This window comes from Oryctolagus cuniculus, chromosome 10, assembly GCF_051225735.1.
Source record: "Oryctolagus cuniculus isolate XC-2025 breed Fujian yellow rabbit chromosome 10, ASM5122573v1, whole genome shotgun sequence".
Classification (NCBI taxonomy): domain Eukaryota; kingdom Metazoa; phylum Chordata; class Mammalia; order Lagomorpha; family Leporidae; genus Oryctolagus; species Oryctolagus cuniculus.
The window spans coordinates 98,570,474-98,598,074 of NC_142876.1; the positions used below are offsets into that span (position 1 = coordinate 98,570,474).

A 27,601-nucleotide genomic window follows, 5' to 3' on the forward strand; every position below is an offset into this window, starting at 1 on the left:
CCTCACGTCCCTGACAACTCCGGGAGGGAGGTCCTCAGGCAAGGGACTCCTGGCCCAGAGCAGCTGGGCTGCCCGAAGCCACAGCCGGCTGCCCAGCACGCCGAGCGCGCAGCCCTGCCCCTACCCTGCAGCGGCTCTGAGAAGTAGCGGCGGAGGCCGTCGTGCAGCACGAAGTACACGGCCTTGGTGGAGAGCAGCACGCAGGCGGTCACCTCGAGCCCCGGGGTCTGGTAGAACACCACGGACGACCACAGCAGGTGCCGCAGCTCCTCGTTCTCCACCTGACACAGAGGGCGGGGTGCTTCTGCAGGAGAGCAGGGCGGGGCGGGGGGGGGTGCGCTTTCTCCCCTCTCACCCTGGGCCCGGGCAGAGACCTCTGGGCAGGCACTGCCTCCGCAGAGCACCGCTGCCAGCCCCACCACCCTGGGGACCAGCGTGTCCCGGGCAGCCACTTCATGTGATCAGCAGGACTGTCAGCTCAGAGGCGGAGAGGAGTGAGGGTGCAGGGTCTGCCCTGGGGGAGGGGTGGCCGGGTGGGGGCAGCTCAGGCCTCACTGGCAGCGAGCCGCAGGAGCTGAGCGTGACCGGAGGGCCCGGCCTCCCGACCACGGCCGACCCACCCTCCCCCAGCGCCGGCGCGGCCCTGCGCGGGTGCTACCTCGGCGATGCTGCTGTGGAAGAGCTCGAGGACGGCGCGCCCCCGCAGGCTGGCGATGTGCTGGAGCGCCGGGCACACGGGCAGGTGCGAGGGGACCCGGTTCTCTTCCGAGGTGGCCTGCAGCAGGTGCTCACTCGGGTACTGGGTGGGGCTCTCGGCGTGTGCCAGACCCCCCACGGGGGCTGGAGAAGAAGCTGGGGTCTCCTCCGGAACCGACGCCGGAGCCGGGGCCTCTGCCGGGTCTGGGGCTGAGGCCCCTGCAGGCGCTGGGGCTGCAGCTGGAGCCTCCTGGTCATTGCTGCGTCACCCAATCCCCAAGAGACACCACATCAACAGGGGTTTCACACCACACACTTCTCAGGAGTGGACAGAAGGGCAGAAGGTGGCAAGTGTGGGCTTTGGCCCATGGGTGGAGCAGGTGGCTCATCTGAGAAGGTGGCAGTGGTGCTGACAATGCCACTCCAGCGTGCAGAGCACTGCCCAGGTGCCCAGGACCGGTGAGAATCAGAAAGTCCAACTGCCACTCAGCTGGGCCTCGGGGGCAGCCTCAGCTCCCCCCAGCCACCACTGCACGTGGCCAGGCTGGGCTGCCGCTGCTCTGTTCTAGGCACAAGCCCAGATACTGCCCAGAACCTTACAGACCGGAGGGCAGGGGCCCTGCAACCAGACTACAGGCCACGCCCACATTCCAGCTGTGAGAGAACCTGGGGCTCTGATACTGCACTTGGCCAAACACCCCCCAGAAGCCTCTGGGCTGCCCTCCTGATGTCCTGGGAGCGAGACGTGTGAGCTGGGGAGAATCAGTCCCCCATGGGCACGGCCTGCCGGGCTTGGGAGTGGAGGAATTGGAGCCCAAATGCAGTCCATAGCCCCCCACGGTAGAGGGAGGACACGTGCAGGACCACCCTCTTCACAAGCCGCTGAAGGGGCCGGGCACCCCCAGAGAGCAACTGTTGGGGTGGGTGGTGCCAGGAAATGCTGGGGAGGCAGTGGTGGGACAGGGTCTCCACTGCCCACATTGGGGAGGCCAGCGCAGGGTCCACCACATCTCAGGGGACGGAGGTCAAATGAAGGGCTCGGTCCCAGAAGGCGGCCCCTGCACACCTCCAGTGAGCAGGGGAACAGGAGCCAGAATGCCCCCCAAGGGCCCTCTCTACGCCCCGCCCCCGCCCCGGGCCATCCTGAGGAAGGGGGAAGCCAGGCTCAGTGGGGCAGGGCAGCGTGGATGGTGAGGAAGAGCCGGGACGGGGCCGCCAACTCCTTCCCTTCGTCTCCCCAGCAGGAGGCAGAGGTGCCCCGCACGGCTCACAGCTGCTGCTCTCAGCCAAGCAGGTGCCGCATCAATGGAGGAAGCCCTGGAGCTGGTCTCTGAGACGCCACGGGCCTGAAGCAGAGCCCAGCCACAGCTCCAGCCACAGGACTGAGAGCCTGCGGGGGGCCTGGAGGCCACGCTGCACCCAGGAGAGCAGAGTGGACAGGACCAGGGCCATGGTGCTGCCCTTCTGGGCTCACAGTGCTGCAGCCTGTAGCCTCCCAGCTGGGCAGATGAGGTGGGGGCAGGAACCTGGACCAGCCCCTGCCTGGGGAGGGACCGCTTTCCTCGGCCTCCTCTGAGGGCATAGAGGAAAAGAAGCCGCCCAGCACCAAGCCTGAAGGAGCCAAGAGCTGTGCCGAGGGCAGCCGAGAGCCAGGAAGAAGCCAGGGAGCAGAGGCACGGTCCACTGACAACCCGCAAATGCTTGGAGACCGTGCGCGTGCCAGCCCCACCCACACCCCTGGGGCCCGAGAGCCTGGTGCAGTCTCACCTGGCCCTGCCCTCAGCAGGCTGGCTGTCTCCCCGGGGGCTCTGGGACCTGGCCCTGGTGGCGGGGCTCTTGGCGATGACCACGGTCTTCAGGTCCTGCAGCGAGGCCCGCAGCTGATTGTAGACGCGCAGGAAGTGGAACTTCTCGTGGGGCAGCACAAAAATGGCGGTGACGAAGCGGTAGCCCACGAGCAGCTCGAGGACGTGGCCGTCGGCGAAGGCCCCGCGCGGCTGGGTGCAGCTGCGCGTGGGGTCCAGCAGCACTGTGGACAGAGGCACGCGGCTAAGCTTGAAGCTGTTGCGGTTGCGACAGTTGTGGGTGCCGCGGTTGGGCATGGGATTGAAGTCGGCCTTGATGACGTTGAGATGCTGGGGCGTGAGCAGCAGCCAGTAGGGGATGGCGGCGGACTTGACGGCCTCGGAGGGCGCGCAGCAGGAGCGGCGCACGGCCGAGCAGAGCGTGCAGCTGGCCCACTCGATGTTGCCCGAGTAGTCCCCGGCGGCCGTCTGCACCATGCGCTTGTCGCTGTAGACCAGGTAGACGGGGAAGCAGCCCTGGCTGCGCTCCTGGCAGCCTCCGGCCACCTTGTAGAAGGTGAGCAGCTGGCGCAGGAACTCCTGCAGGCTGGTGTGGCTGCCGTAGAGGACGGGGCTGCAGAGCATGGCCATGTGCTGCGGGGCGAAGCAGGCGCGCAGGTCGGTGTGGAAGTCGTGCAGGCTGGCGGCGTCCGAGATGATGAAGAGCGCGTTCTCGCTGTGCCGCACCTTCAGCACCAGGCACAGCTCCGGCATGAGGAAGCCGAACTCGGTGAGGTCGCCGTGCGGGAAGCAGAAGACGAAGCGCAGGGACGAGAGGATGTGCTGGCTGCTGCCTCGGGACTCCTGGTGCGGGATCTCGAAGACGGCCACGCCGAAGTCCGTGAGCACCAGGCAGGCGGCGAACTGGCGGATGCTGCCCTGCACGTGGATCAGGAAGCACCACAGCACCTTGAGGACCCGGATGTGCTCCAACAGGAAGTCTTCATCTGCGCCCAGCGCCCACTCCAGAGCCAGGCGCGCCTCCTCGGCCGCCGCCGCCGCCTCCTCCTCGCCCTGGCCACCCTCTTCCTCCTCCTCCTCCTCCTCCTCCTCCTCCTCCTCAGCGTCAGGGGGCCCCATCTCAAAGTAGCGGTTCTCAGCAACGCCCTCGCCGTCGTCTTCCTCCTCGCCCTGGCCTTCCTCGCGCCGGTTGGCAGCCTCGATCCAGGCGGGCAGCTGCCGCTCGATGGCCTGCCGGATCAGCGCGCTCAGGCGCTGGATGAAGTCCTGGTTGGTGGCCGTGTAGCCGATGCAGGTGAAGGGCAGGAAGATGATCTGGCCGGACCCGGGCACCACCTGCACCTCCGGCTCCGCGTGCTCGGGGCTGTTTGGGCTGTTTGGGAAGAGCCAGGTCAGAGACATGGGGGCGGGCGGGACCCCCTGCTTGCCTCCTGAGGAGCCTGCTACAGCATTCTGGCCCTAGCAACCAACCTGTGGGTCTCAACTCAGCCAAGCCCCTCCCAGGACAAGGCATGGTGGGGAACAGGGAACAGCTGGGGGCCTGGGATTGAGTCAGAGGCCACCATTCAAGGGGCCCAGACCCCAGGCATGCAGCACAGCCCTGCCCGGACCACACTCACTCCCACGACAAAAACGCCCCGGAGGACTGTCAGTCTTTCAGAGACGCCCACCAGTGCGGGAGCCAAGGAGCGCGCCAGGGCATGAGCCCACGGTGCAGAACGGCTCCTCCCGCGGTGCCCAGCAGCTTCCAGGGACGGGCAAGCGGGGTAGGGCAGGTTTTAGGACTTCGCATTTATTGGTTGGTTGTTCTTTCTCATTTATTTCAAAAGCAGAGAGATGGACAGAGATCTCCCATCTTCTGGTTCACTCTCCAAATGCGCACAGCAGCTGGCGCGGGGCCAGGCCAAAGCCAGAAGTGAGGAACTGTCCCTGGGTCTCCCACATGAGTGGCAGGGCCCAGCTAACTGAGGCACCACTTGCTGCCTCCAGGGTATGTATCAGCAGGCAGCTGGAATGGAGAGTGGAGCTGGGACTTGAACCCTGGCCCTCTGACAGGGGAGGCGGGGGACCCAGCAGCACCTTAACTGCTTCACGGGTCCCTTCCAAGTCTTCCAGGCCACCACAGCCCGGGCACAAAAGACAAGCGTCAGAAAGCAGCTTCTGCAGACAGAGCATTTCAGGGCTTGAGGGCCGCCTGACCCGCGCCAGCCTCTAGGAGCCCCGTCGCTCCTAGCCCACGGGCCCCACAGAGCAGCCCAGGCTCTGGGTGTTCATCCGCCAATCCCTCGTCAGGGCGACACGTGCCAGCGAATCCAGGGGTCCGAACTCGGAGGCATATCACAGCCGTCTCGGCTGTGTCTACTCCAAGGAAGAAACGGTTCCACAGGCCCTCCGCCAGCAGAGGGCTGACGAGCAGTGGCGGGCACCTCTAGCCCACAGATGAGCCTGGAAAGCCTGCTGGCGCTCATCCCTACCTTGCACTGCCAACGGCTCCTGGCACGTCCCTGAGCTCGTCACAAGCTGCCTGATAGACAAGAAAAGCGTCAGCCCCGCCGGCCATAGCCGTCCTCAGCGCTCCCCGGAGGCCGCGCCTGGGGCCCCAGGGGCAGCCCCACCCCGTCAGCACCCCAGGACACGGCAGGGCTCAGGCTCCCGCCTGACTGACTCCCGGCCCCACTCCCAACCTCGGGCCAGGGCCTGGTGCTTCTCTCTGGGGATGTGGCATCTGAGGACTCCTTGTACCATCCTGGGTTCGAGTGGACAGCTGACCGCCTTGGTCCAGCTATAACTAGCCAGCAGCCAGCAGCAGAGGTGGCACAGCCCTGGCCAGGCCCTCCCAGTGGTCTCTGAGCAGTAGGGAAAAACCTAGGACTTGGGAGCAGTAGTGAAAGACCTGTGTGACCCTGGAGAGATGAGGATCCTGCAAACTGTGCCCGCATCACCTGGTCACGGCCTGTGCGGCAGCACAGCAATGGGGCTGCGGGGAGACTCAGGCACCAGGCCGTGCCCCGCACACACCGGACACAGGAAGCGGTTCCGGAGGTGCTGGAGTCACTGCGTCCCACCCAGAACGTGTCCTCGTCTACGAGGGCTACAGGCAGGAAGGGCAGATGGGCTCCAGTGGTGCCAGGCAGCAGGGGAGGAGCTCTGTCTTCCCAAGGGCAGTTGCTCACCGGGCCCGGGGGTCATCTGCCTCCATCTGCCCCCAGGGTCCGGTCAGAAAGAATTGCCTGGTCCCATCCTCTGAGACCAAGAGAGGAGAGGCGGAGAGAGGCTCGACACAGGGCCCTAACAGCCAGGTCAGGACAGGAGCCTCACGCCAGTGCAGGCAGCGCTCGGCACACTGCAGCCTGGAAGCAGCTGCCGCACACAGGCAGGCCGCTCCCTGGAGCAGACAGCTTCCCCGGAGGAGCCATGCCAGAGGAGAGCATTACCTGTCCTGCAGGGAGGGACTCCAAGGACTCAGAGCACTCCCGGGCAACGGGCCGGTCCTCAGCAGTCAGGCTGTCGGTGGACGAGAGGCTGCTGGCCAGGGCTTCCTCCTGCACGAACATGATTCCTGGAGAAACCAGGGGTGGGTGGGGCAGGACAGGGCGGGGCAGGGAGAGCAGCTGTTCAACACCTGGGGCGGGGGCCTCAAGGCTGCCGGCATGGCCAGGGGCTAGCCAGACCCCAAAACCCAGCCACGTGGGTTAGGGAAGAAAATGTGAAACTGAAATCTTAAAATAACTCAAGGAAAGCACAAATGACTGCTCCTCTAATCTCGGAGAGGGAGGGGCTGAATATCACCCAAAGGAAGAAAATGGTACATTTGACTACATCGACACTTAGCTGCTGAAGATAAACTTTACAACAAAAGGAAAGAGTGCTTGGTGTATGTGTACTCTGTAAAAAGCTCTTACAGATCACAAAAGTCAAAGAGCCAAGGAGACCGCAGGGGACGGAGGACAAGCCACCAGGAGCGGGCAATGGGACTACGTACGGCACAGCGCACGCTCTCACCCTCACAAGCACACACAGAAAAGCAAGTGGGAACAGGAGACCAGCTTGGTCTCACTCTGGCAAAGGAAGGCCAGACCCTTTGACCTGGCCCAGGCTCACTGGGCAGAGGCGGGCACAAGCCGGCCCATACTGGGGAGAGCAGTGTGGTGACAGACACGTCTGTCAAGAGCCTTAAAGGTGGTTGTTCCTAGAGCAGCTCCCAGGAAAACTCTAGATGTGACCCCAGCCCCTGATCTGCCACCACTGCAGGGTTCCCAGGATGTACAGGGCACGGGACCCCTTGCCAGCTGCTGCAGGCTTTGCCCCTCCCACACACACCCCAGGCTGCAGCCAGGGCCTGCTGGCAGCAGACCACACCTGTAACCTGCCCGGGGCCACCTCACTGGACAGCAGCATTGTGGCTCACGCACCCTGGAGGTACATGGGGTTTTTAAAGCCCTGCTGAGGCTGTTTTGAGAATACAACCTGTCTGGACCTCTCGCTCCAGATGGTTTGCAGGCCAGGTTTAGCTAGGGGCCTTTATGGTATGCCCCACTACAGCTGGCACAGCCTGGTTTTCCCACCAAGCCATCACTGGCCAACGCGACTCAGACCCCAGAGGCCCACAGGTCACGAGGCCCTGGTCCAGCTCAGCTGCGGCGCAGGACAGGACTCACACAGCCCCGGTCCCCTGCCCACAGGCAGGGCAGGCAAGTGGCCCAAGCCAACACCCCACAGGGAGCAGCAGCAGGGGCTACGTGGGTGGGAAGGGCGGTGAGCACACACCATGCATGAAGCACCCACGGGCTCTCCACTCTGTGTGCCTCCCAGGAACACGCTCCAGTCCCAGCAGCCTTGGAGACCACCTCAGCACCATCCGCACTGCTTCTACATCCTGCGAACTCCCACACCATGGTTGCTCTCTCCCCACGAGGCTCCAAGCTCCTCAAAGGCACGGGGCTGGTCATCTGACCACACAAGGAGGCGGCGGGAGAGGGACAGAGCAGTGCTAAGCGCGCCCCACAGGGGCCCATGCGAGCTTCTGCGTATTCACCACGCTGCATCAAATCTAAGACGTGTGCACGTGGCGCCATCTTGGCCTCAGCGGGAGGTGTCCCCTGGGAGGCTCCCCCATGCCTGTCAGGAGTATCAGTCGCAGACAGCAACTAGGAGGTGCCACCGACCGAAAGTGCATCTCCGTTTCAGAGGAGTCACAGGTAGAGACGTGTGCGCTCAGAACCGACGACGCAGGCACATTCACTTCCCAGAGTTTTTGAGAAAACAGCTTCAGAGAGGCTGCAAGTCGCTTGAGGTCACACAACCAGGGAAGCCGGACACAGCCTCAGCTGCTGACCCCCAGGCCTGCTCCTCACCCCCGTCTCCACGCCTTCTCAGCTGCCAGGTCTGGCTGCAGAATCAACGCTGCCATTTTGCACATCTGCTCCCAAGGGTCCTGAGGTTCCGGGGCGCCGACCACTGGCTCACAGCTTCTGCGACGGCGGGGGCTGGGGCTTTCTCGGTGCTCCCTTCAGGCAGGCCCTGAGCGCCTGGCTTATTCACAAGCCCACTCTCTCCTGGAGTCCAGTGGGGAGCGACAGGTGGCAGTGAGCGCAGCCGAGGCTCCCACAACGTGAGATCTCCCAGCACCCAGCAAGGCCAGGGAGCCCCGCTAATCCCCACAGCCGTGCTATCCTGCCACTGCCCCCCAAGCCCCGCTGGACGTGAGGGAATGTGGACAGGGACAGTCCGTCCACTTCCTTCCTGGCCCATGGCCTGCACAAACAAGTGGTCAGAAAGGGTCACCCAGCAGGCAGGCGGGATGGGGACATCAGGATAGTGCTGTGACAGGGGTCTGACCTCTGCTGTTCCTCCCCGAAAGGAAAGAGCTGTGCACACAACGACATCCAGTGCAGTTTTATTTAGAAGAGGTGCAAATCTGGTGACAGTGTCTCAGTGTCCAGGGACTGGGGAGGGGGACAGTCCCCCGGGGTGGTCTGGCAGTGAGGGAGGGAGAGCGAGGCCCGGGCTGGTGCGGAGACTTCGCCGCCACAGGGCGCTGCCCACAGCCGCAGCCTCGGGCAGACCCCAGCCCCCGCCCCGGGTCTGCTCCTCACGGGCGTGCTCTCACGCCTGGCTCACTGACTTGCCAGATGCTGACTGCGAACCACTGCGGCCCCGGCCACCAGGACCACGGTGTCCCAGGCCCCAGCAGCCTTCAGCCATGTGGCTCCCCCGCGGGGCTCACAGCGACGCCAACCTTCCTCCCCTTTTATGCAAAACATCACAACCCCAAACTCTCGGTGAAGAGCCCGACAACTGCTCAGGTCCCTAGCTCCCTGCTCCCACTCCTAGGAATTCTCCTCCGCGTCTCGGCAGGAGCCCTGGTGCTTGCTGCTCTGGGTCAGGCCTTTTGCCTGAAATGGCGCCCCTGCTTCCTGCCCAGGCCTCTCTCCCTGATAGGACGCCGCCTCTCCCTCTCCCTCTCCCTCTCCTTCTCCTCCTCTCCCTCCTCCTCCTCCTCCTGCTCCTCCTCCTCCTCTTCCTCCTCCTCTGGCGCTGAGGTCACAGCTGTGTGTTGCCAGCAGTGAGCACTTCACCTCCCCCTTCCCCAGGACCTCATCCCTCTAAGAGAGCACCCCCACCTGTGGGGTTGCCAGGTCAAGGGATGGGAAGGTTTTTCTGGCTCTTGCAACACAGGGTCAAACTGTCTTCCCAAGACCTCACACAAGTCCTGCGTCTCCAGGAGCCGGGGCAGGCGCCGTTCTTCCCTGCACGTCCCGAGCCTCAGTGCCACTCGGAACGACACAGCCTCCCCTCTTGCGTGGGGGCCGGGCCAGCAGACACGCTCACAGCACCTGCTTCACTCACTCATCTCCGGGGGTGCCTGGGTTCAGAGGTGAAAGCCCTTTGAAAATGCTAAGGCAGCAGGCAGAGGAGAGGGACTGGTCTTCCACGGGTCCACGGGGACAGAGCCCCCACCTTGGCCCCACGAGCACAGGGTTTTGTGGCACCATGAGAGCCAGAGATGAGGCAATGTAAAAGAAATGCCCCTCGCAGTCATCGGGCCACCAGACTTGGCAAGGTAAGCCGGCCCGGTTCCTGGTCAACAAGCAGCTGGCCTGCCCATGCAGCCTCGTGGGCCCACGACCCTGGGCCTGTTCAAAGGGCAATCTCAGGGCACAGGTAGACACCCCCAGCTCCCCACCCAGAGGAACTGGAAAAGGGCGTCAGAGCATCTGGGGTCCTCACTAAGCAAACAGAGCCGACGTCGAGCCATGCACCCTGCCCACAACCGCAGGCCGCCTGAGAGGAGCTGGCGTGCCGACAGCACGGCCCTTCCCACGTCCGACCCGCCAGAGAGCAGGTGTCAGCAGCTTCCCCAGCCCCCGCCCGGCCAGGAGGCCCAGGCCCGGCTGTGTGGCTGCGCTGGGAGCAACAGGCATACACAATTACCTTGGCTGGAGACGATGGGCTGGGGCAGGGAGGCGGAGGCAGGAGCCATGGTGGGGGGCGAGCTGCTGGGTCTGAGCCGGGGATCCTCACCCACCTGCAGGGATGCCTGAGTCAGCCGGGGGGAGGAAGCCCAGGAAGAACAGGTCTCACCGAGCCAGGAACATGACAGGTGACGAGGAAGCAGTCTCGCCTATCCCTCAGAGCAGCAGGCAGGGTCACTAGCCCCTCAGCGGCCCTGAGCAAGGCCACGGCCCGGCGCCCCCACTTGCGCCTCCCACATGGGGACCCACCTTCTTCTCCACATTGCTCAGTTTGGACTTGACCTCCTTGGCCTTCTGAATCGCTTTCAGCACTTCCACCGTGTCCAGCTCCTTCTCCGTGGTCGCTGTGTCATCCAGACAGACCTACAGCGTCCAGAAAGTGGCTCTCAGCATGGGGCCCAGCTGAGTGGGCCGGGCCCTGTGAGGACGCCAGAAGCCAAGGGTGGCTGAGCCTGCTGGGAGGTCGGCTCTCCACCACCTACGCAAGTGACCTGGGCACAGCCTGAGGGGCCCGGGCCCCCCCACCCTGGCCTGGCCTGTCCCTAGAAGTCCTTCTCTGAGCGGTCATGAGTGGGAGAAGGGGTTGCCTAGAACCAAACCCCAGTTACAGGCAGAACTGAGATGGTCAAAGAGCAAGAGCGGAGCCTTCAGGGCAGGGGAACTAGGAGAAGAGGCCACAGAGTGGTGGGGCGGGGGCGCAGCAGGGCCCTCATCTGCCAGCATAGAAGGGCGCCAGGCGGCAGCAGGGCAGGTGGCCGAGTGAGGAAGGCCCCGAGTGTCTGGACAAGAGCACCACAGGTCAGGTCAGCTCCCCAGGGCTGCAGCCCAGGAAGGAGGACATGGCGTCTTGGGAGGATGACCTTGGTGAGTGTGTGCAGGGCATGACGAGGGGATGGCTGGGATCCAGACAGACTCCTAGGTCTTCTGGCCTGGGATCTGGGAAGACAGGCTCCAAGGTCTGGTCACAGAAAGGGGTGGGGCCCGCTCCAAGCTGAGGGCATGGGTGAGCCTGGCAAGGCCCTGACTGGTTGGCATGGCAGCAGGCACACAGCCACAGCCAGCAGTGGACTCCAGACTAGGCTACCTAGTGACGGGGAGCAAACCCTCTGCATGTATCACATGTTTTGCACAAGCTGCCCAGGAAAATGATGATCCTAAGTCTCTTCTCCCTGCCCCCGCTTAGGTGCATGTTTTTGAAAGCTGAAGCTATCCCTCCACACCGGGCACCTGTGCCTGTGTGCTCATGGAGAGCCCTGTGGCCCGAGGCTCGGACGAGGCAACAGCAGAACCCCTGCAAGTCCCCCCTGGAGACTACCCCGTGCCAGGCCTTACCTCGGAGGCCCTGTCTCCGAACTGAGCGAGCACCTTGGTCCGGTAGTCGGGGATGATGCTCAGGGGGTTGTTCCGCAGAGCCACGCGCTCCAGGCACGGGAGGCTGCCTATGCTCTTGACCTCCTCCATCTGCAAGGGATGAACGCCACTCACTCGGGCCCTTCCCCCACCACAGCAGGTCTCATGGTCTTTTTAAAAGGAAAGGAATCGCAACGCTCCTCCTGAGGGTCAGGCGGGGACACAGCTTACCTGCTCGATTCGGTTGTCGCTGAGGTCCAGGTTGACCAGCGAGTACAGCTTGTGCAGGCCACTCAGTCTCTCCAGGAGGTTGCCTGCCAAGTTCAGAGTCTTGATGTTCCCCAATTTGGTGTGAACCCCTTCCAAGGAGGACAGCTTGTTGTAGGACAGGTCCAGGTGCACAAGGTTGTACAGGTGCTGCAGCAGCAAGGAGAACGGGGGACGCCTGGGACTGAGGCACTCCGACCGCAACCGCCCTGTTCGCTCTGCTGTGACTGGGAAGCGAAGCCTCTCAGCCCAGCAGCACCCCAGACAGGTGAGCGCTGAAAACGGGGCTGTGCACTTGAGAACGGAGGCGCGTCACCCACACGTGCTCGCTTTCTATTTATTCAGCTTCTCGGATTCTTGGAACCGGATCAACAGTCACTCACTGCTAGGCGCCTACAGGGATGCTGGCAGCCTCTGCCCCTCCAAACCCCAGGGTATGGCTAAACTCCCAAGGCTGCGTCAGCCTCCCCACCACCGCAGGGAGCTCCTGCAGGCAGGGCTGGTTCCCAAAGATGTTACCTGCAGGTTGTCCAAGACCAGTACTCCATTGTGACTCAAGTCCAGAAACTCTATCTTTGGGATCAGTTTCTGGGGAAAGAAAGAACACTGGATGTTACCCTAGGAGGCTGCACCCCATGCAGGCCCTGCACGTGGCAGATGGCCACCTTACGACTCTTCCCCCTGACCATGAACCTCCATCTGGCCATCCCCGAAGGGGTACACAGAGACCCCTGTGTGGAACACCATCTACTGTTCTCACACATTTGGCTCCTGGAGGTAGAAACAAGTGACAAAATCCCAGCCAGAGAGGGGAGCCTGACCCACCCAAACAGAGCCACACAGCTACAGATGCCCTAAAGCCACCTGCATGTCACTCCTACACGGCTGTAACCTGGGAGGGGTTTTTCTGCCCCACTCCTTGGAAGGACATACCATCACTTTCGATGGTTCTCCAACATTCACGTAGTTGTTAACATGCTCCACTTCCTCCCAAGTACCACATCACCTGGTCTAATTAAGCCCATTTTGAAATTAACGTAGAAACTGCAGGCAATGCACAGAGCACTGGAGACAAATTAAACACCCATTCTCCGGATTCGGGCAAGCCCGAGCAGTCCGTGGCAACACCGCTGGGCGCCTACCACAGACTCGTCGATCTCGGAGATGCTGTTGTGGCTCAGGTCGAGGGTGGTCAAAGCTTGCCAGGTGGGGATGATGGCAGTCACGGGGCCTTCCAGGTCTGCGCCCTCTGGTTCCCACTCCTCAAACTCGGAGGCTTCAGGAACAAGGACTTCCTGCGCGAGAACATCTGTTGAGCACCACACTTGGGCCCTGACGCAACACTCACTGGGAACACGATCATTGCAAAATTGAAGGAAGGGCTGGAGCATATTTAGCTTGTGGAAGTGAACTTGCATTAAAACGGGGCTGTTGCGTGTGTCTTTCCACAGCTGTGAAGTAACTGCAAGCCTCAGCAGATGAATAGCACTTGGAATGGGCCCGGCCCTGCCCGGGAGCAGAGGCCCCACGGCCCCCTCGGCCTCTGGCTGCATGGTGGTGCCTTTTCTGGCTTACCTCTCCAGGCTGAAGGTCAGAGACAAGGTGTTGCTAGGCAACTAACTGTGCTTTCAGAGCTCGGGATGCGGTCCCTGCCTGACCCAGTCCTGCACAGGTCAGGGGTGGCAGCGGGAGCACCGCGACTGTGGGGTGGGAAGGGAAGGAAGAGGCCGCCTTCCGACTCGGATGCAAGATCTCTCCTCTCGAAATGGGCAGCCTCAGGTTCCTTCAGCCAGGCACTGGGGAGCTGCCTGAGGCGGGACATGGGCCCGGCGCCCTTGCCCTCTCCACAGCTGGATCCTTTCCATCAGCAGCCTCAGGAAAAAGACTTCCCCAAACCCAAATCTTAATCGGACATTCTGAGTCATCAAACTGGCCACCACGTGCTTTTCTGTACTGGGAAAGATTTTAACATTACCAGGGCACAATCCATATAAAGGCAAAAAGCAGGGTTGGCATTGTGGTGCAGTGGGCTACACCCCAAAGCACTGGCATTCCATATGGGCACCAGAGTGTATCCTGGCTGCTCCACTTCCGATCCAGCTCCCTGCTAATAATGGCCTGGGAAAGCAGTGGAAGGTGGCCCAAGTCCTTGGGCCCCTACCACACACATGGGAGACCCAGATGAAGCTCATGGCTTTGGCCTGGACCAGCCCTGGCCACTGCAGGCATTTGGTGAATGAACCGGTGGATGGAAGATCTGTCTCTCCCTTTCTCTCTGAAACTCTGCATTTCAAATAAATAAATCTCTTAAAAAAAAAAAAAAAAAAGGCAGAAAGCAAACCCTCCCCTACATTCCCAACTGGAATTTTCCCCTTGACTGTGAGCAGACAGCGGGGCCAGCACTTCTACCACTTCACCATCCGGAACAACACCCAGGTGTGAAGTCAGGGCTCGGCAGCCCTGCGCAAGTTACATCATGCTAATTACCGCGCGCAAGTTACATCATGCTAATTAGTCCCACCCCTGGCCCAGCCTCACAACTGCTCATTAAACACCAGCGGCTTCCTTTTCACTTTGAGGGGGAAAACAACAGTGTTCCTTTAAATGTCTTGTGGACAACACAGATGCAGATGCAGACTACAGCGTCCCAGGGGCTGCCAAGGGCCTGGTGACCCGGGGGAGGGCTGGCCACCGGGGCCTGACAGTGGGCCCACAGTGGGCCCCCATCCCAGGGACGGCGGCAGGCAGGGAACAGGGAGGCTCACCTTCATGGAGGTCGCTGAGAAGCGGACGCTCATCGTAGCCAGGCTGCGCTTCGAGGCGACCAGCCCTCGGATGTGCTTAGCGTCACAGTGGCTGATCTGGAACAAGGAAATGCCCGGAGTCGGAGTCCATCCCCCACACGAAGGCAGCACAACACTCAGGGGCAGGGGGAGCTCAGAGCCCTGGTCTCTGTTCCGCAGTGCTTCGTGCAGACTCAACATTCCGCACTGTGTCTCACAAGGAAGGCATCTGGCTTGTCCGAGGCACAGTGAGCCCCAAGTCCCATGTTCCCTGCGAGGGCAGCTCGGGGCGTGGCAGGCAGACAGGAAGGGTGGGTCACAGGTGTGAGCCCCACTCACTGCCCTCAGCTGGGTGGTGTCCTGGAGGGAGGGGCACCAGCCCAAGCACATGCCGGGAGCCATCTCCCTGGCTCCACACACCCACACACCCACACACCCAGACAGGGCCTTGGTCTGTGCGCTCAGGCCTGCAAGTCTGCACTGAGGAGGGCGGTCCCCATGGCCTCCGACACACACCCAGAATGCTGTGGCAGAAGAGTGTGGCAGAGGTTCTGCAGTCAGACCCAGCTGAACCCCAATCTCGGTTTTCCCTCCTGAACTGTGTGAGTCTGGGCAGACTTCACTGTTGCCCTAGGCCTCAGTTTCCTCAACTGTAAAATGGAAATTAAGTGCCCACTTCGCAGAGCTATCGAGATGATCAATCGACATCAGACACAGGGCTCAGGGCTGAACACAAAAGTTGTGCTCGCCGGCGCCGCAGCTCAATAGGCTAATCCTCCACCTAGCGGTGCCGGCACACCAGGTTCTAGTCCTGGTTGGGGCGCCGGATTCTGTCCCGGTTGCCCCTCTTCCAGGCCAGCTCTCTGCTGTGGCCAGGGAGTGCAGTGGAGGATGGCCCAAGTGCTTGGGCCCTGCACCCCATGGGAGACCAGGAGAAGCACCTGGTTCCTGCCTTCAGATCAGCGCAGTGCGCTGGCTGCAGCGCGCCGGCCGTGGCGGCCATTGGAGGGTGAACCAACGGCAACAGAAGACCTTTCTCTCTGTCTCTCTCTCTTACTGTCCACTCTGCCCGTCAAAAAAAAAAAAAAAAAAAAAAGGAAAAAATAAACAAGACATCATCATCAAAAAAAAAAAAGTTGTGCTCAAGAAACACAGCTTTAGGGCATTTCTTATTATTCAAAACTAACTTCATTTCTTTTAAAAACTGCTAATAAAGTTGGTCTTGTGAACTGATGGGCCTAGGAGTGAATAACGCAAAGCAGATCTTGGTCATGTGGGCGCCCCAGAGGGCAGGGAAGCCTCAAAGCCCTCTGCCGTGGCCATCTAAACGTCTCAGCTGCGACAGATGCAGCAACCAGGACAGGACAGGCCCTCTGCCTCTGCCTTCAGAGGGGCTGGGCTCAGCTGGACGGAACTTGCCGCACAGAGTCTAACACAAGAGACCAGTGCCTTACGATTAAATCTGGACATCCAATATAAAAAAAACACTTCCTAGCCAGTCAGTAAGGGGCGACCGAGCCCTGGGCCTTACCTCCACCTGATGCAGAGACTTGAAGATTGATAAATCAAACGGCAGGAGCTGCTCCCGAATGTTGCTGGTCCCAAAAGGTCCTTCTGTGCCAGAAACCTAAGGCCAAGGTCTGGCTTGAATTCGGGGTGCTGTTGCAATGGCTCCCCATCCACACTCACGGGGCAGTGCTACAGTAGCTGCTGAGCCCGAAGCCTGGTCCACTTCTACTTTCCACAAACCAGGCTAAGGCCACTGGGTCACAACTGCCCCCTGGTGCCCACAACCGGAAACACAGGGCCGTGCACACTTGCATTCAGGCCCTGCCGTGGTCTCTGGGGCCCCGTGCTGGCTGTGCACCAGCTGACTGAGCTGCTGCAGCTTTACCTTAAGGTACTTAAGGCGACAGGTGAAGTCCAGGATGTGCCCAAGGTCGGTCTTGGCATCCCCACTGGCGCACGTGGGCTTTCCCTGCTGTAGCTGCTGTGTAACCGCGTAGAGCTGCAGGGGCCTGATGGCAAAGACCTCACCGGCCCCCAGGAGCTGTTCTCCTGCAACAGCCATGCCCCCGAGGGATGAGTGTTCACCCCCAGCCCACCCTATCACGCCACCACTGCCTATCAGACCAACAGTCAACCAGCACTTCCCAAGCACTCACTATGCACACCCACCCTGTCAGGACAAAGCCAAGGCCCTGAGCACACGGCCACAGGGCAACCTGGATCTGTGAAGACAGGGAAGGGAAGGGCCGTGGGGGCTCTACAGCCAGCATGGCTACCATGAGGAGTGAGGCCCATCAGAATCCAAGCCACTGAGTGGGGTGAGGCTACTAAGAGGCAGCATTCTGGGTGACAGCCCTGCGCTGCAGCCGCGAGGTGCAGACGCTGACGTCCTTCTACAAGGCCAGCACAGAGCTGGCCTAGAACAGGAGGGCCCCTAAGCCAGACTGCCATGCATCTGGTCCTCTCTCTTCCCAGCCACAAAGCCTCAAGCAGGCTCCTACCCTCAGTGTCCTCATGGCTGATGGGTGCTGATGGCTTGGGAGGGAAGGCAATGGGATGCGAAAGCACTCATGACCCATCAGCTACTGTTCCTGGGCGTCTGGCAGGGTCTGGAAGCCAACGTCAGCCTCTATTTGCTAGCTGAACCTTTCAGTGAGGGCAGCCCAGGTGCAGAGGGCAGCATGGCACCCCCTCCCAGCCTGGGATGGGCACCCAACGTGGGACTTCAAGCTCCCAAGGTGAAGGACCACAGCTCCTCAGAGCAGGCCCGTGGGCAGGCTGGCCCGTCCCCCAGGCCTAGGGCTTGGGGCAACCACAGAGCCGAGTTCATCTCAGCAGGTGCGCCTGGGCCGCCCTGAGCCTCTGGGCATCCAGCAGGGCGAAGCGCGCTGCGCCGGCATCTCAAGCGCCCGTGGCCACGTACCTTTCTCGAAGAGCTCTTCAGCCAGTGCCGCAGTGATGCCGTTTATCTCCTGCAGGGGAAACAAACCTGCAGTTACAGTCTTCCTCCCCTGGCCCCGCTCTCTGAGCCGCAGTGCCAGCCTCTACAGTCATCTACAGAACTGGACAGAGGAAACCTGTAACGCAGTAAAGGCTTAGAAGGAAACGAAACCACCCTTGATCTGGGGCTATCAGAAACGTCTCTTCATGCCCAATGAAACAGCTCCAAGTCCACACAGAAGGGGCGGAGGGCACCAGGGTCCGGCGGCGGCAGAGCCTGGCTATGCCGAGGGCTGGCTGGGGAACCAGCAGCTCTCAAAACCGGCTCTGGAGGTTCCAGGGAAACGGCAGAGCAGAGGCAGCCCTGTTTCCCATCAGGTGGTGGGATGAAGGCACTGCAGGCCAGCCCTCCTGGGATAGCCCTTTCCCCTCTTGCATGCTTCCAAAGGTCTCAGGCAAGAATGGACGTCTGGTCTCTTCCCCTCTAGACTCACAGCAGCCACACTCAGCCCCAGAGCCACGAGAAAGAGGTGAGAAAGGATTTCCCTTGTTATTATTCCCCACCCATGATGTTTACCTTTCATTTTCAACCCCCTTTAAATATTTATTTCTTTATCTGAAAGGCAGAGTTAGAGGGAGAGGAGACACACACAGAAGAGATCTTCCATCCGCTGGTTCACTCCCCAAACAGGTGCAATGGCCAGAGCTGGGCAGAACTGAAACTAGGAGCTTCTTCTGGGTCTCCCACGTGGGTGTGCAGGGGCCATCCTCTGCTGCTTTTCCAGGTGCATTAGCAGAGAGCTGGATGGGAAGTGGGGTAGCCAGGACTTGAATCTATACCCATATGGGATGCCAGGGCTACAGACGGTGGCTTAACCCGCTACACTGCAGTGCCAGCCCCTCAACCCCCTTTATAAAAATTAACTAACTACTTTTATTTATTTGACAGAGTTCCTATCCACTGGTTCATTTCCCAAATGCCCACAAGAGCTGGGGCTGGGTCAGACTGAAGGCAGGATGGTGAATTTCATCAGGTCCCTCATGGGAGTGACAGGGACCCAATTACTGCAGCCATCACCACTGCCTCTCAAGGTGTGCATGAGCAGGAAGCTGAAGTCGGGAGAGGAGGGTGAACTCGAACCCAAGCACTCCACGGTGGGATGCAGAGGTGTCAACCGAAGTCTCTTATTTTTTAATATTTATTTAGTTGAAAGGCAGAACACTGGGACAGGGCGGGAGTGAGGGAGACAGGGAGAGGGAGAGAGAGATCTTCCATCCACTGGTTCACGACTCAAATGGCCACAAAGGCCTGGGTTGGGCCAGACCAAAGCCAGGAGCCAGAAGTTTCTTCCGGATCTCTCACATGGGTGCAAGAGTCCAAGAACTTGGGCCATCCGCCGCTGCTCTCCCAGGCTCATCATCAGGGAGCTGGATCAGCCGGGATTCAGCTGGTGCCCATGTGGGGTGCTGGTGTTGCAAGAGGCGGCTTCACTCACTACGCCACAGCATCGGCCCCTCAACCACTGTCTTAACCACTAGGCCCATATCTGTCCTCAGGATTTCCTCCTGCAACGCTCTGATAAAGGAGACGAGATAACGACAGCCTTCGTGCTCCTCATCCCCTCCCAGGGGAAGCAGCCCCTGAGCTCTGTTCCACACCCGAGCACAAGGAGGTGGACCAGGCTGCGACCCTCTGACTTCACATGGCTGGACACAAGCAAAGCCCCATTCAGGCCCTCGGCCTGCGTCTGTGTACAAGCCAGCGGCCTCAGCACTTCGGTGCTAGGAACGGGGCTGGCAGAGCTCCCCCATGCCCACAGGTGAGAATTTTACCTAACGAACAGATGGCAGCCCAGAGGCCTTGGGTAAACAGCTCCCGAGGGAAGGCTGCACGCCCCCTCCTGACTCACAGGGCCAATGCCACCACCAGGACAGGCCATGCACCTGTTTACGGGACAAGGTGTTCCCATCCTGTTTGTCCCTCCTGTCATCTTTCACACACGGTGGCTACCGGCTGACGCACCCCCTGCGGTCGGCGTGGGCCTCAGCCCTCTGCCGCGGCGGCTCTCCTCACTCAGAGAGGGTTTTCAGGTCTACGCTATTTAACCCATCATTCTTTTCCCTCATGACTTCCACGGCCTCTTCCCCCACTGAGATTATAAAAATAGTCTTCTCGGTTTTTTGGGGGGCTTCATGGCGTTTTCTGAATGTCTTTACGTCTTTAATCTATTTGAAGCTCGGATTACAGTGACTGCTCCCACCAGTCCAGCTTCCACGCGCGGAGCCTGGCAGCGGGCAGGGCACATGTGAAAACACAAGACAGGGACAGCACGGGCTCTGAGCAGCACAAGTGAGAGGGCGGGCCGCGGGTGCACTCTCAAGTTCAACTCCAGTCCTTACAACCACTTAAACTCAATTCCTCGGCAGCTGGGAAGGACTGAAAATCAGGAAGAGCCTGGCTTGTTTCTCCATGCGCAGCCTTGAAAACCAAGCCTTCCTGCAAATCCTCACCACAGTCCATTCGTGTGGCCTGAGGTTCCAAGGCTGCCCCCGGCGCCCGCTCCGCCCCAGGCCGGAGCGCCGAGGTCTCCCGGGAGCTGAGCTATGCACACGAGGCTCTGCTCCCACAGCTCTCTCGTGGGAAAGGACCCTTGTCTCACAGCCCGCGTGGAAGGATTTTCACCTTCCACAGCACATTTCCTTGGGCAGCTGGGTCAGCACAGAAAAAAAGTATGGAGAAGAGGGCAGTCTCAGTGCTGGCCCTGCTGATGACAGGGCTGGGACTTCCGGCAGACAGACAGCTAGACAGCCGCTCGTGAGAATGAGAAAGACGGCGAGAGGCGAGGGCCTGTGCTCAGCAAAGAGCAGGCGTGCGCTCCGTGGGTTCCCAGAAGTGCACTCTGCTCTTTGGAGCACAGGAAGTACACACTGCTGCCACATTCCAGGCTGACCTTCACCTTGGGAGGAAGACTGAGCCAGAGAGGAACACAGACACGCCTCAGCCCGACCCAGAAGCAGCTCCTGGCTCCTGGGCTACTGTGGCCATCTGGGGAGTGAACCAGAGAATGGAAGATCGCTCGCTCGCTCTTTCTCTCTCCCTCCATCCTTCCCTCCCTCTCCTCTCTCTGTGTAACTCTTTCAAATAAATAAATAAATCTTTAAAAAAAAAAAAAAAAAAGCAACACCTCAGTCCTCCTTAGGATTCTCCATCTCCCTGCAGGCTCCTGAGCACAGGTGCACAGCGTCAGGCCTCTCTGGGCCAGGAAGTGACAGGGAAGCCACAAAGACTCTCAGAGTCACCTGTGGGCCCACCCGCTCTGTGCCTTGTGTACCACAAATGTCTAGATCACAGTGTCTTTAAAAGAGGATGTTCTTTATATTTTAATAAGGATTTTCGGGGGCCAACGCTATAGTGTACTAGGTTAATCCTCCGCCTGTGGCACGGGCATCCCATATGGGCGCTAGTTCCAGGCCTGGCTGCTCCTCTTCTGTTCCAGCTCTCTGCTATGGCCTAGGAAAGCAGCAGAAGATGGCCCAAGTCCTTGGGCCCCTGCACCCACATGGGAGACCCAGAAGAAGCTCCTGGCTTCGGATCAGCTCAGCTCTAGCTGCTGTGGCAATCTGAAGATTGAACCACAGAATGTAAGACCTTTTTCTCTGTCTCTCCCTCTCACTGTCTGTAAACCTACATCTCAAATAAATAAATAAAATATTTAAAAATAAAAATATTGGCCGGCGCCACGGATCACTAGGCTAATCCTCTGCCTTGCGGCGCCGGCACACCGGGTTCTAGTCCCAGTCGGGGCGCCGGATTCTGTCCCGGTTGCCCCTCTTCCAGGCCAGCTCTCTACTGTGGCCAGGGAGTGCAGCGGAGGATGGCCCAAGTCCTTGGGCTCTGCACCCCATGGGAGACCAGGATAAGTAACTGGCTCCTGCCATCGGATCAGCGCAGTGCGCCGGCTGCAGCGCACCGGCCACGGTGACCATTGGAGGGTGAACCAATGGCAAAAGGAAGACCTTTCTCTCTGTCTCTCTCTCTTACTGCCCACTCTGCCTGTCAAAAAATAATAATAAAAAAATAAAAATAAAAATAAAAAAATTTTAGGAGCCAGTGCTGTGGTATAGTGGGCTAAGCCTCCGCCTATGGTGCTGGCATCCCATATTGGTTGGAGTCCTGGCTGCTCCACTTCCAATCCAGCTCTCTGCTATGGCCTGGGAAAGCAGTAGAAGGTGGCCCAAGTCCTTGGGCCCCTGCACCCACATAGAAGAAACTCCTGGCTCCTGGCTTTGGATCAGCGCAGCTATGGCTATTGTAGCCATTTGGGGTGTGAACCAGAGGATGGAAGACCTCTTTCTGTCTCTCTGTAACTCTGCCTTTCAAATAAATAAATAAATCTTAAAACAAACAAATAAATTTTCAATTAAAAAAACACTAATATCAGGAATGTTTAACAACCTGGGCATGGCAAGTGATGGTCTGGTGGTCTGGTACGCCACTCCTGGTCCCATCACCAGACCACCACCTTCCATGCCCACGTATGCAGCCTTGAACTTCACAGACACACCAAGGACTAGTTAGGGTAAGCTCTATGACTTACATTTTAACTGAGCCTGGCTGTGCCCCAGGAGCCAATGTACCCCAAAAACACATGCCTGCACTGTCAAAATCCCAGGCTGGTCCCTCACTTTTCTGCTTGGCGCAGGTTCAGGTAGTGTGCTTGTCAGTGGAGAGTTAATCAGACTCAATTGTATGTCAGTGAACCATCACCCAAGTATGGTTTGGACATACAGGCTAGGGTTGGGTGATCCCTAACTTTTATTTGATGTCAGTGATGAGATGTTCTTACAGGGGTCAAGTATATTATGTGTGATTCAACTTGAAGCAGAAATTCCCCACTGAGGAACACAAACCTAAATGTTACCAGAGCTCGAAGGCTGTACGCTGAAATCTGTTATCATTCACAGCCTCAGTACTTGGCACTCAAATTATGGAAGGGCCGGTACTGTGCCACAGCTGATTACGCCACTGCCTGTGACACCAGCATCCCACTAGAGTGTCAATTCAAGTGTCGGCTGCGCCACGTCTGATCCAGTTCCCCACTAATGCACCTGGGAAAGCAGAGGAAGATGGCCCAAGTGCTTGGACCCCTGCACCCATGTGGGAGACCCAGATACAGTTCCCTGTCCTGGCTTCAGTCTGGCCCAGCCCTGGCCGCTGCAGCCACTTGGGGAGTAAAGCAGCAGATGGAAGATCTCTCTCTCTCTCCTTCTAACTCTCGTGTAAGTAAAAAAAAAAAAATTTAAAGATTTTATTTATTTATTTATTTGAACATCAGAAATAGAGAGAGAGAAGGACAGTTCCATCACAGCCTCTGATTTCAAACTTTGAAAAGCATCCTTGTCTCAGCCAACCGGCTCTGAAGGAAGAAAGCAACACAAATACCATGCGTTCAGAGAACCGAGTGCGTCCTCTCACGGCTGGCAGTGGTGCGCCCTGGCACCAGATCCATCACTCCTCCAAGCCCTGGACCCTCACTGCATAGTCCCCGGAGGCCTCACAAGTGAGGAGCCGGGGAACATCGATTATAGGATGATGGGTTCTAAGCAGCTGGGAAGTAGCAGGGCTGGGAGAGAAAGGTCTGCAAGCCCACTGTTAGATGTCCTGCCCCAAAGCGGTGCGTTAGGATTCTCCATGCATTCACTCATTGACTAGGAAAGCCTCTGCTCTAGGACCAGGTCCCGGAGGGTCGGGAGGCAGCTATCTGGAAAGCCAGCATGGCACAAGACCCCACGCCGCAGTGTGCCCTCTCGCCGACCAGACCCCCAGGCTCCCCAGCGCAGTCGTACAGGAAGAGATGTTGGGGTTTCTTCCATGGTCATTAACATCTACACTGCAAAAGAACAAAGATGGACCCCGACCTCACACCATACATTGTCTTCAGAAAGCTCATGGAAATGTGTATTATGAAAAACTGCACAGATTCCAAAAATTTTTACATCAAAATAAATGTATCTTTTTTTTGTATTTAATTTTGAGAGGCAGAGAGACAGAGTTCCTATCTGTGGATTCACTCCCCAAATGCCTACAACAGCCACAGTTGGACCACACGAAAGGCAAGAGTTGGACCACACGAAAGGCAAGAGTTGGGATCATAATCCAAGAGTCCCACGTGGGTAGCAGGGACCCAACAATTTGAGCCATCCCCTGTTGCCCTCCATGGTCTACACAGGCAGAGGCTGGAATCAGAAGATCTGGCACATGAACCCAGGTGTTCCAAAATGAGATGCAGGCATCTTAACCAGGGACTTACCCTTTAGGCCAAATGCCTACTCCAAACTTAGCTTTTAGTTCAATTTTCCACAAACTTCAGAGTACTCTTATATATTAACTCAAAATGGGCAAAAGACCTAATTCTAAGAGATAAAACTAAGCTCTGGGAAGAAAATACAGTCGTAAATTTTTTGTAACAACAAAAACCCAAATGACAAAAAAAAAAAGATAAACTGAACTTCATGCAAATTTAAACTTTCTGTCTTCCAAAGGATACTATCAAGAAAGCAGAAAAAAAAAAGGCAAAAATACAATCCAGACTGGGAGGAATTTTTTGCATCTCACATTTCTGATAAGGGTCTGGTATCCAGAATAAATAAATAATTCTCACAACTCAACAAGAATAGACAGGCGAACCAATTTTTACAAGGACAAAGGGTATGAACGCATTTCTCCAAAGAAACATGAGTGACCAAGAAGCACAGGAAAAGCCTCAGCTTCACTAGTCATTAGGGAAATGTCAATCAAAACCACAGGGAGATAGCACTTCACACCCACGAGGACAGCTATGATTAAAACAAAAATGGACAAGAACAAGCGTTAGCAAGAATGGGGGGAGTCAGAACTGCTCCTCGTGGGGACGTAAAACAGGGCAGCGACACGACAAACCACCTAGCAGCTGCTCACAAAGTCAACATGCTGACTCGAGGACAGCCCTCCACCCGGGGGTATCTACCCCACAGAAATGGCAACCTGCATTCCCGCGGAAACCCACACAGCGGCTCCTCCTTGTCCATGGTTTTACTCCCACAGGTCCAGCTAACCACAGTCAACCACAGTTCACAAAAGTTAGATGGAAACTTCAGAAATACACAATTCCTAAGTCTTAAATTGCATGCCATTCTGAGAAGCTTGGTAAGACCTCTGGCAGTCCACTGTGTCTCCCCCGGCCCAGCACACCCAGGGCTCAGTGGCCCATACATCACTTAGCAGCCATCTCAGTCACCCAGTTGACTACCACAGTGCTTGTATTCAAGTTAGGCTTGTTTTACCAAATAACGGCCCCAAGGTACAAGAGTGATGATGCTGGCAATTTGGAGACACCAAAGAAAAGCTGCAAAACGCTTCCTTTAAGTGAAAATGTAGAAGTTTTTTACTTACTAAGGAAAGGAAAAAAAAAATCATAGGCCGAGGTTGCTAAAAATCTACGATAGGAATGAATCTTCGGGGCCGGCGCTGTGGCGTAGCGGGTAAAGCCCTGGCCTGAAGCGCCAGCATCCCATATGGGCGCCGGTTCAAGACCTGGCTGCTCCACTTCCAATCCAGCTCTCTGCTGTGGCCTGGGAAAGCAGTAGAAGATGGCCCAAGCCTTTGGGCCCCTGCACCCGCGTGGGAGACCTGGAAGAAGCTCCTGGCTCCTGGCTTCAGATCAGCACAGCTCCGGCCGTTGCAGCCATTTGGGGAATGAACCAGCAGACAGAAGACCTCTCGCTCTGCCTCTGCCTCTCTGTAGCTCTGCCTTTCAAATAAATTAATTAAAAAAAAAAAAAAGAAAGAAATTCATGCCATCTTTGGTGTTGCACCTCATACTGCAACAGCTATAGCCACAGGGTGTGGCAAGTGTTTACTTAAGATGGAAAAGGCATTAAATGTGTACATTGAGTGTATAGGGGAAACCAGTGTACACAGGGCTCGGGACAACCCACAGTTTCGGGTATCCTCTGAGCATCTGGGGACACAACCTCACAGAAGAGGGGGCTCATAGAACAAACACTCACAGCAGCATTATTCATAATGGCCACAACAGGAAGGCACCCAGAAGTCCATCAGCTGCCAAACAGATAAACACGATGTGGTACAGCACTCCCTCTGATCCCCAGGGAATACCCCGCGACCCCACAGGTGCCTAATGACGCACAGGACTGACCTACTACATATTCCACGGTTTTCCCTATATACACATACCTATGATAAAGCTTAATGTAGCAGTTAGGCACAGGGAGAGGATGAAATGAATAATAAACTGGAACAATTCTAACACTATACTGTAATGAAAGTTACCTGCGGGGTGGGCCTTGAGGCACACTGGGACACTGGCATCCCATAGTGGGGTGCTCTGAAGCCGGTATCAGTAAAATAAGGGGTACTGAGACACAAGCACTGTGACAATCAATGAGATGGCTGTGGGGGCTGGGAAGCGACAGCTGTATGCATGGACGTCCTCGCTACCTGGATGACTCATACTCCGGGCAGGACACCATAGATCTCCCGGTCCCAGGAGAACACCCAATTGGAACCTTGCCGCTGTTTTAGACTGGGTAACTGGAGCTGCAGCTGAGAGGGGACCACCCCACGGCATGTCCAAACAACACAGAGCCACTCAGTCATGAGGGGCTGGGTTCATGGACATGGGAAACAAGATATTCAAGGAAAGAAGGCCATCACAAAAGGCCACGTGTGTATGTGTCCAATTATGCGACACGTGCACAACAGGCAGTCTACACCGCAGAGTGGATTCATGACTGCGCAGCGAGGGATGCTAATGGGCACCAGGCCCCTCTCCGGGGAGACTGCAGTTAAGGTAGCGATGATGCTGCTACAACTCTGTGAGTGCACAAACACTACTGAACTGCACATCTGACTTTTAAAAATTATGTATTAATTTTTATCTATTTGAAGGGCAGAGAGGCAGGGCAAGAAAAAAAGATTTCCACCTGCTGGTTCACTCTCCCATTGCCTGCAACAGCTGAGGCTGGGCCAGGCCAAAGCCAGGAGCAGAAGCTTCATCTGGGTGTCCCACACGGGAGTGCTGCCTCCCAGGGTGCACAGTCAGCAGTTAGAACCGGGACTTCAACCTAGGCACTTGACAGGGGAGGCAGGTGCCCCAAGCGGTGTCTTAACCACTCCCCCAAATGCCTGCTCCTAAACTGTGTACTTTAGTATACTTTAACACCATGGATTTTATTGTAACTAAATTAATTATGGTACCTCAACTTAAAAAAAATTCATACACTGTCAAATAGGGTTCTCAGGGTCCACTCTGTTCAACGCCAGCAGCCCAAGAGATGGGACCACTTGGAACAGTTCCTGGGAGGACAGTGCTAGCACAAAGGTGAAGAGAAGTGTTCTGCAGAGAGCTCCCAGCCTGCAGAACAGACTGACCGATCCTTCAGGGCCTGTTTGTTCAAACTCGAGTGGAGATCTAACCGAGGGGTTCTTAACCAGGGTGACTTTGCTCCAGGGAACATTCGGCAACGTCTGGAGAGAGCTGTCGTTGCCATGACTCAGGTGGGAAAATGCTACTGGCATCCCGAGGGCACAGGCCAGGGGTGCTGCTACAGAATGCACAGCACAGCCCCTCACAGCAAAGAACTATCCAGGCCAAAATGTCTCGGTGCCATAGCTGAGAAACACTAGTTTAATCTAATGGGTCTGCTGTTTTTTTAAATACCTGAATTTATATAACCTAGGGACTTGTGTGATAATAGTCATTTCAAGTATCCCTAACTGTTCCAACTATGAGAGGATATCTCAAACCAGACCCACAGTTCTAGACAGGCTTCAGGCAAACCTGTCTCAGAACAGCACACCAGGCCTTCCCATGGTCAAACCCGAAGCCAGCCAGACACTCTCCCGAGGAAGGCGCAGGTTTTCACCAATGGAATTCACTTCCAAAGGACTGCTTATCAAGTTTCATCCTTAAATGGCTAAGCAAAGCCTTCTTCAATTCTACTATTTCTTAAAATATTAACTAGTAATTTTTATCTGAAAGGTTCATATAACAAATATAATTTTTTTCTCATATAAGGAAAAAATTAAAAAAAAAAAAAACGTGAAAGTGTTAACCACAGGCATTCCTGGTATACGCTAAATAAAATCCAAGCGAATATATATATATCCCATCTGTAAGCCCCGCTCTTCTCCCCAAGGCTGGCACTGTCACCGAACCTCTGAACTCTGCTTAGCACTCCCAGAAAGGTTATCCATCGCATTCTGAAACTACTT

At 57.6% G+C, this 27,601-nt stretch overlaps 1 protein-coding gene across 3 annotated transcripts in view; it reads right to left on the reverse strand.

Annotated features, from left to right (window-relative positions):
- Positions 1-27,601, reverse strand: part of NISCH (nischarin) — a 35,325-nt gene that overhangs the window by 2,187 nt on the left and 5,537 nt on the right. Inside the window, exons 4-18 of one of the 3 annotated variants that reach the window (XM_008260770.5) lie at positions 17,309-17,357; positions 16,271-16,434; positions 15,908-16,003; positions 14,359-14,454; positions 12,736-12,888; positions 12,113-12,181; positions 11,558-11,743; positions 11,309-11,437; positions 10,226-10,339; positions 9,936-10,029; positions 5,936-6,060; positions 4,976-5,025; positions 2,464-3,873; positions 659-956; positions 125-281 (exon numbers count right to left, since the gene is read on the reverse strand). In XM_008260770.5, coding sequence (XP_008258992.5) covers positions 125-281; positions 659-956; positions 2,464-3,873; positions 4,976-5,025; positions 5,936-6,060; positions 9,936-10,029; positions 10,226-10,339; positions 11,309-11,437; positions 11,558-11,743; positions 12,113-12,181; positions 12,736-12,888; positions 14,359-14,454; positions 15,908-16,003; positions 16,271-16,434; positions 17,309-17,357 — 3,190 coding nt within the window. Of the gene's footprint in view, positions 1-124; positions 282-658; positions 957-2,463; positions 3,874-4,975; positions 5,026-5,935; positions 6,061-9,935; positions 10,042-10,225; positions 10,340-11,308; positions 11,438-11,557; positions 11,744-12,112; positions 12,182-12,735; positions 12,889-14,358; positions 14,455-15,907; positions 16,004-16,270; positions 16,435-17,308; positions 17,358-27,601 lie in introns of those variants that run through there. The other 2 variants (XM_051852340.3, XM_089306140.1) reach the window with 2 other exon arrangements.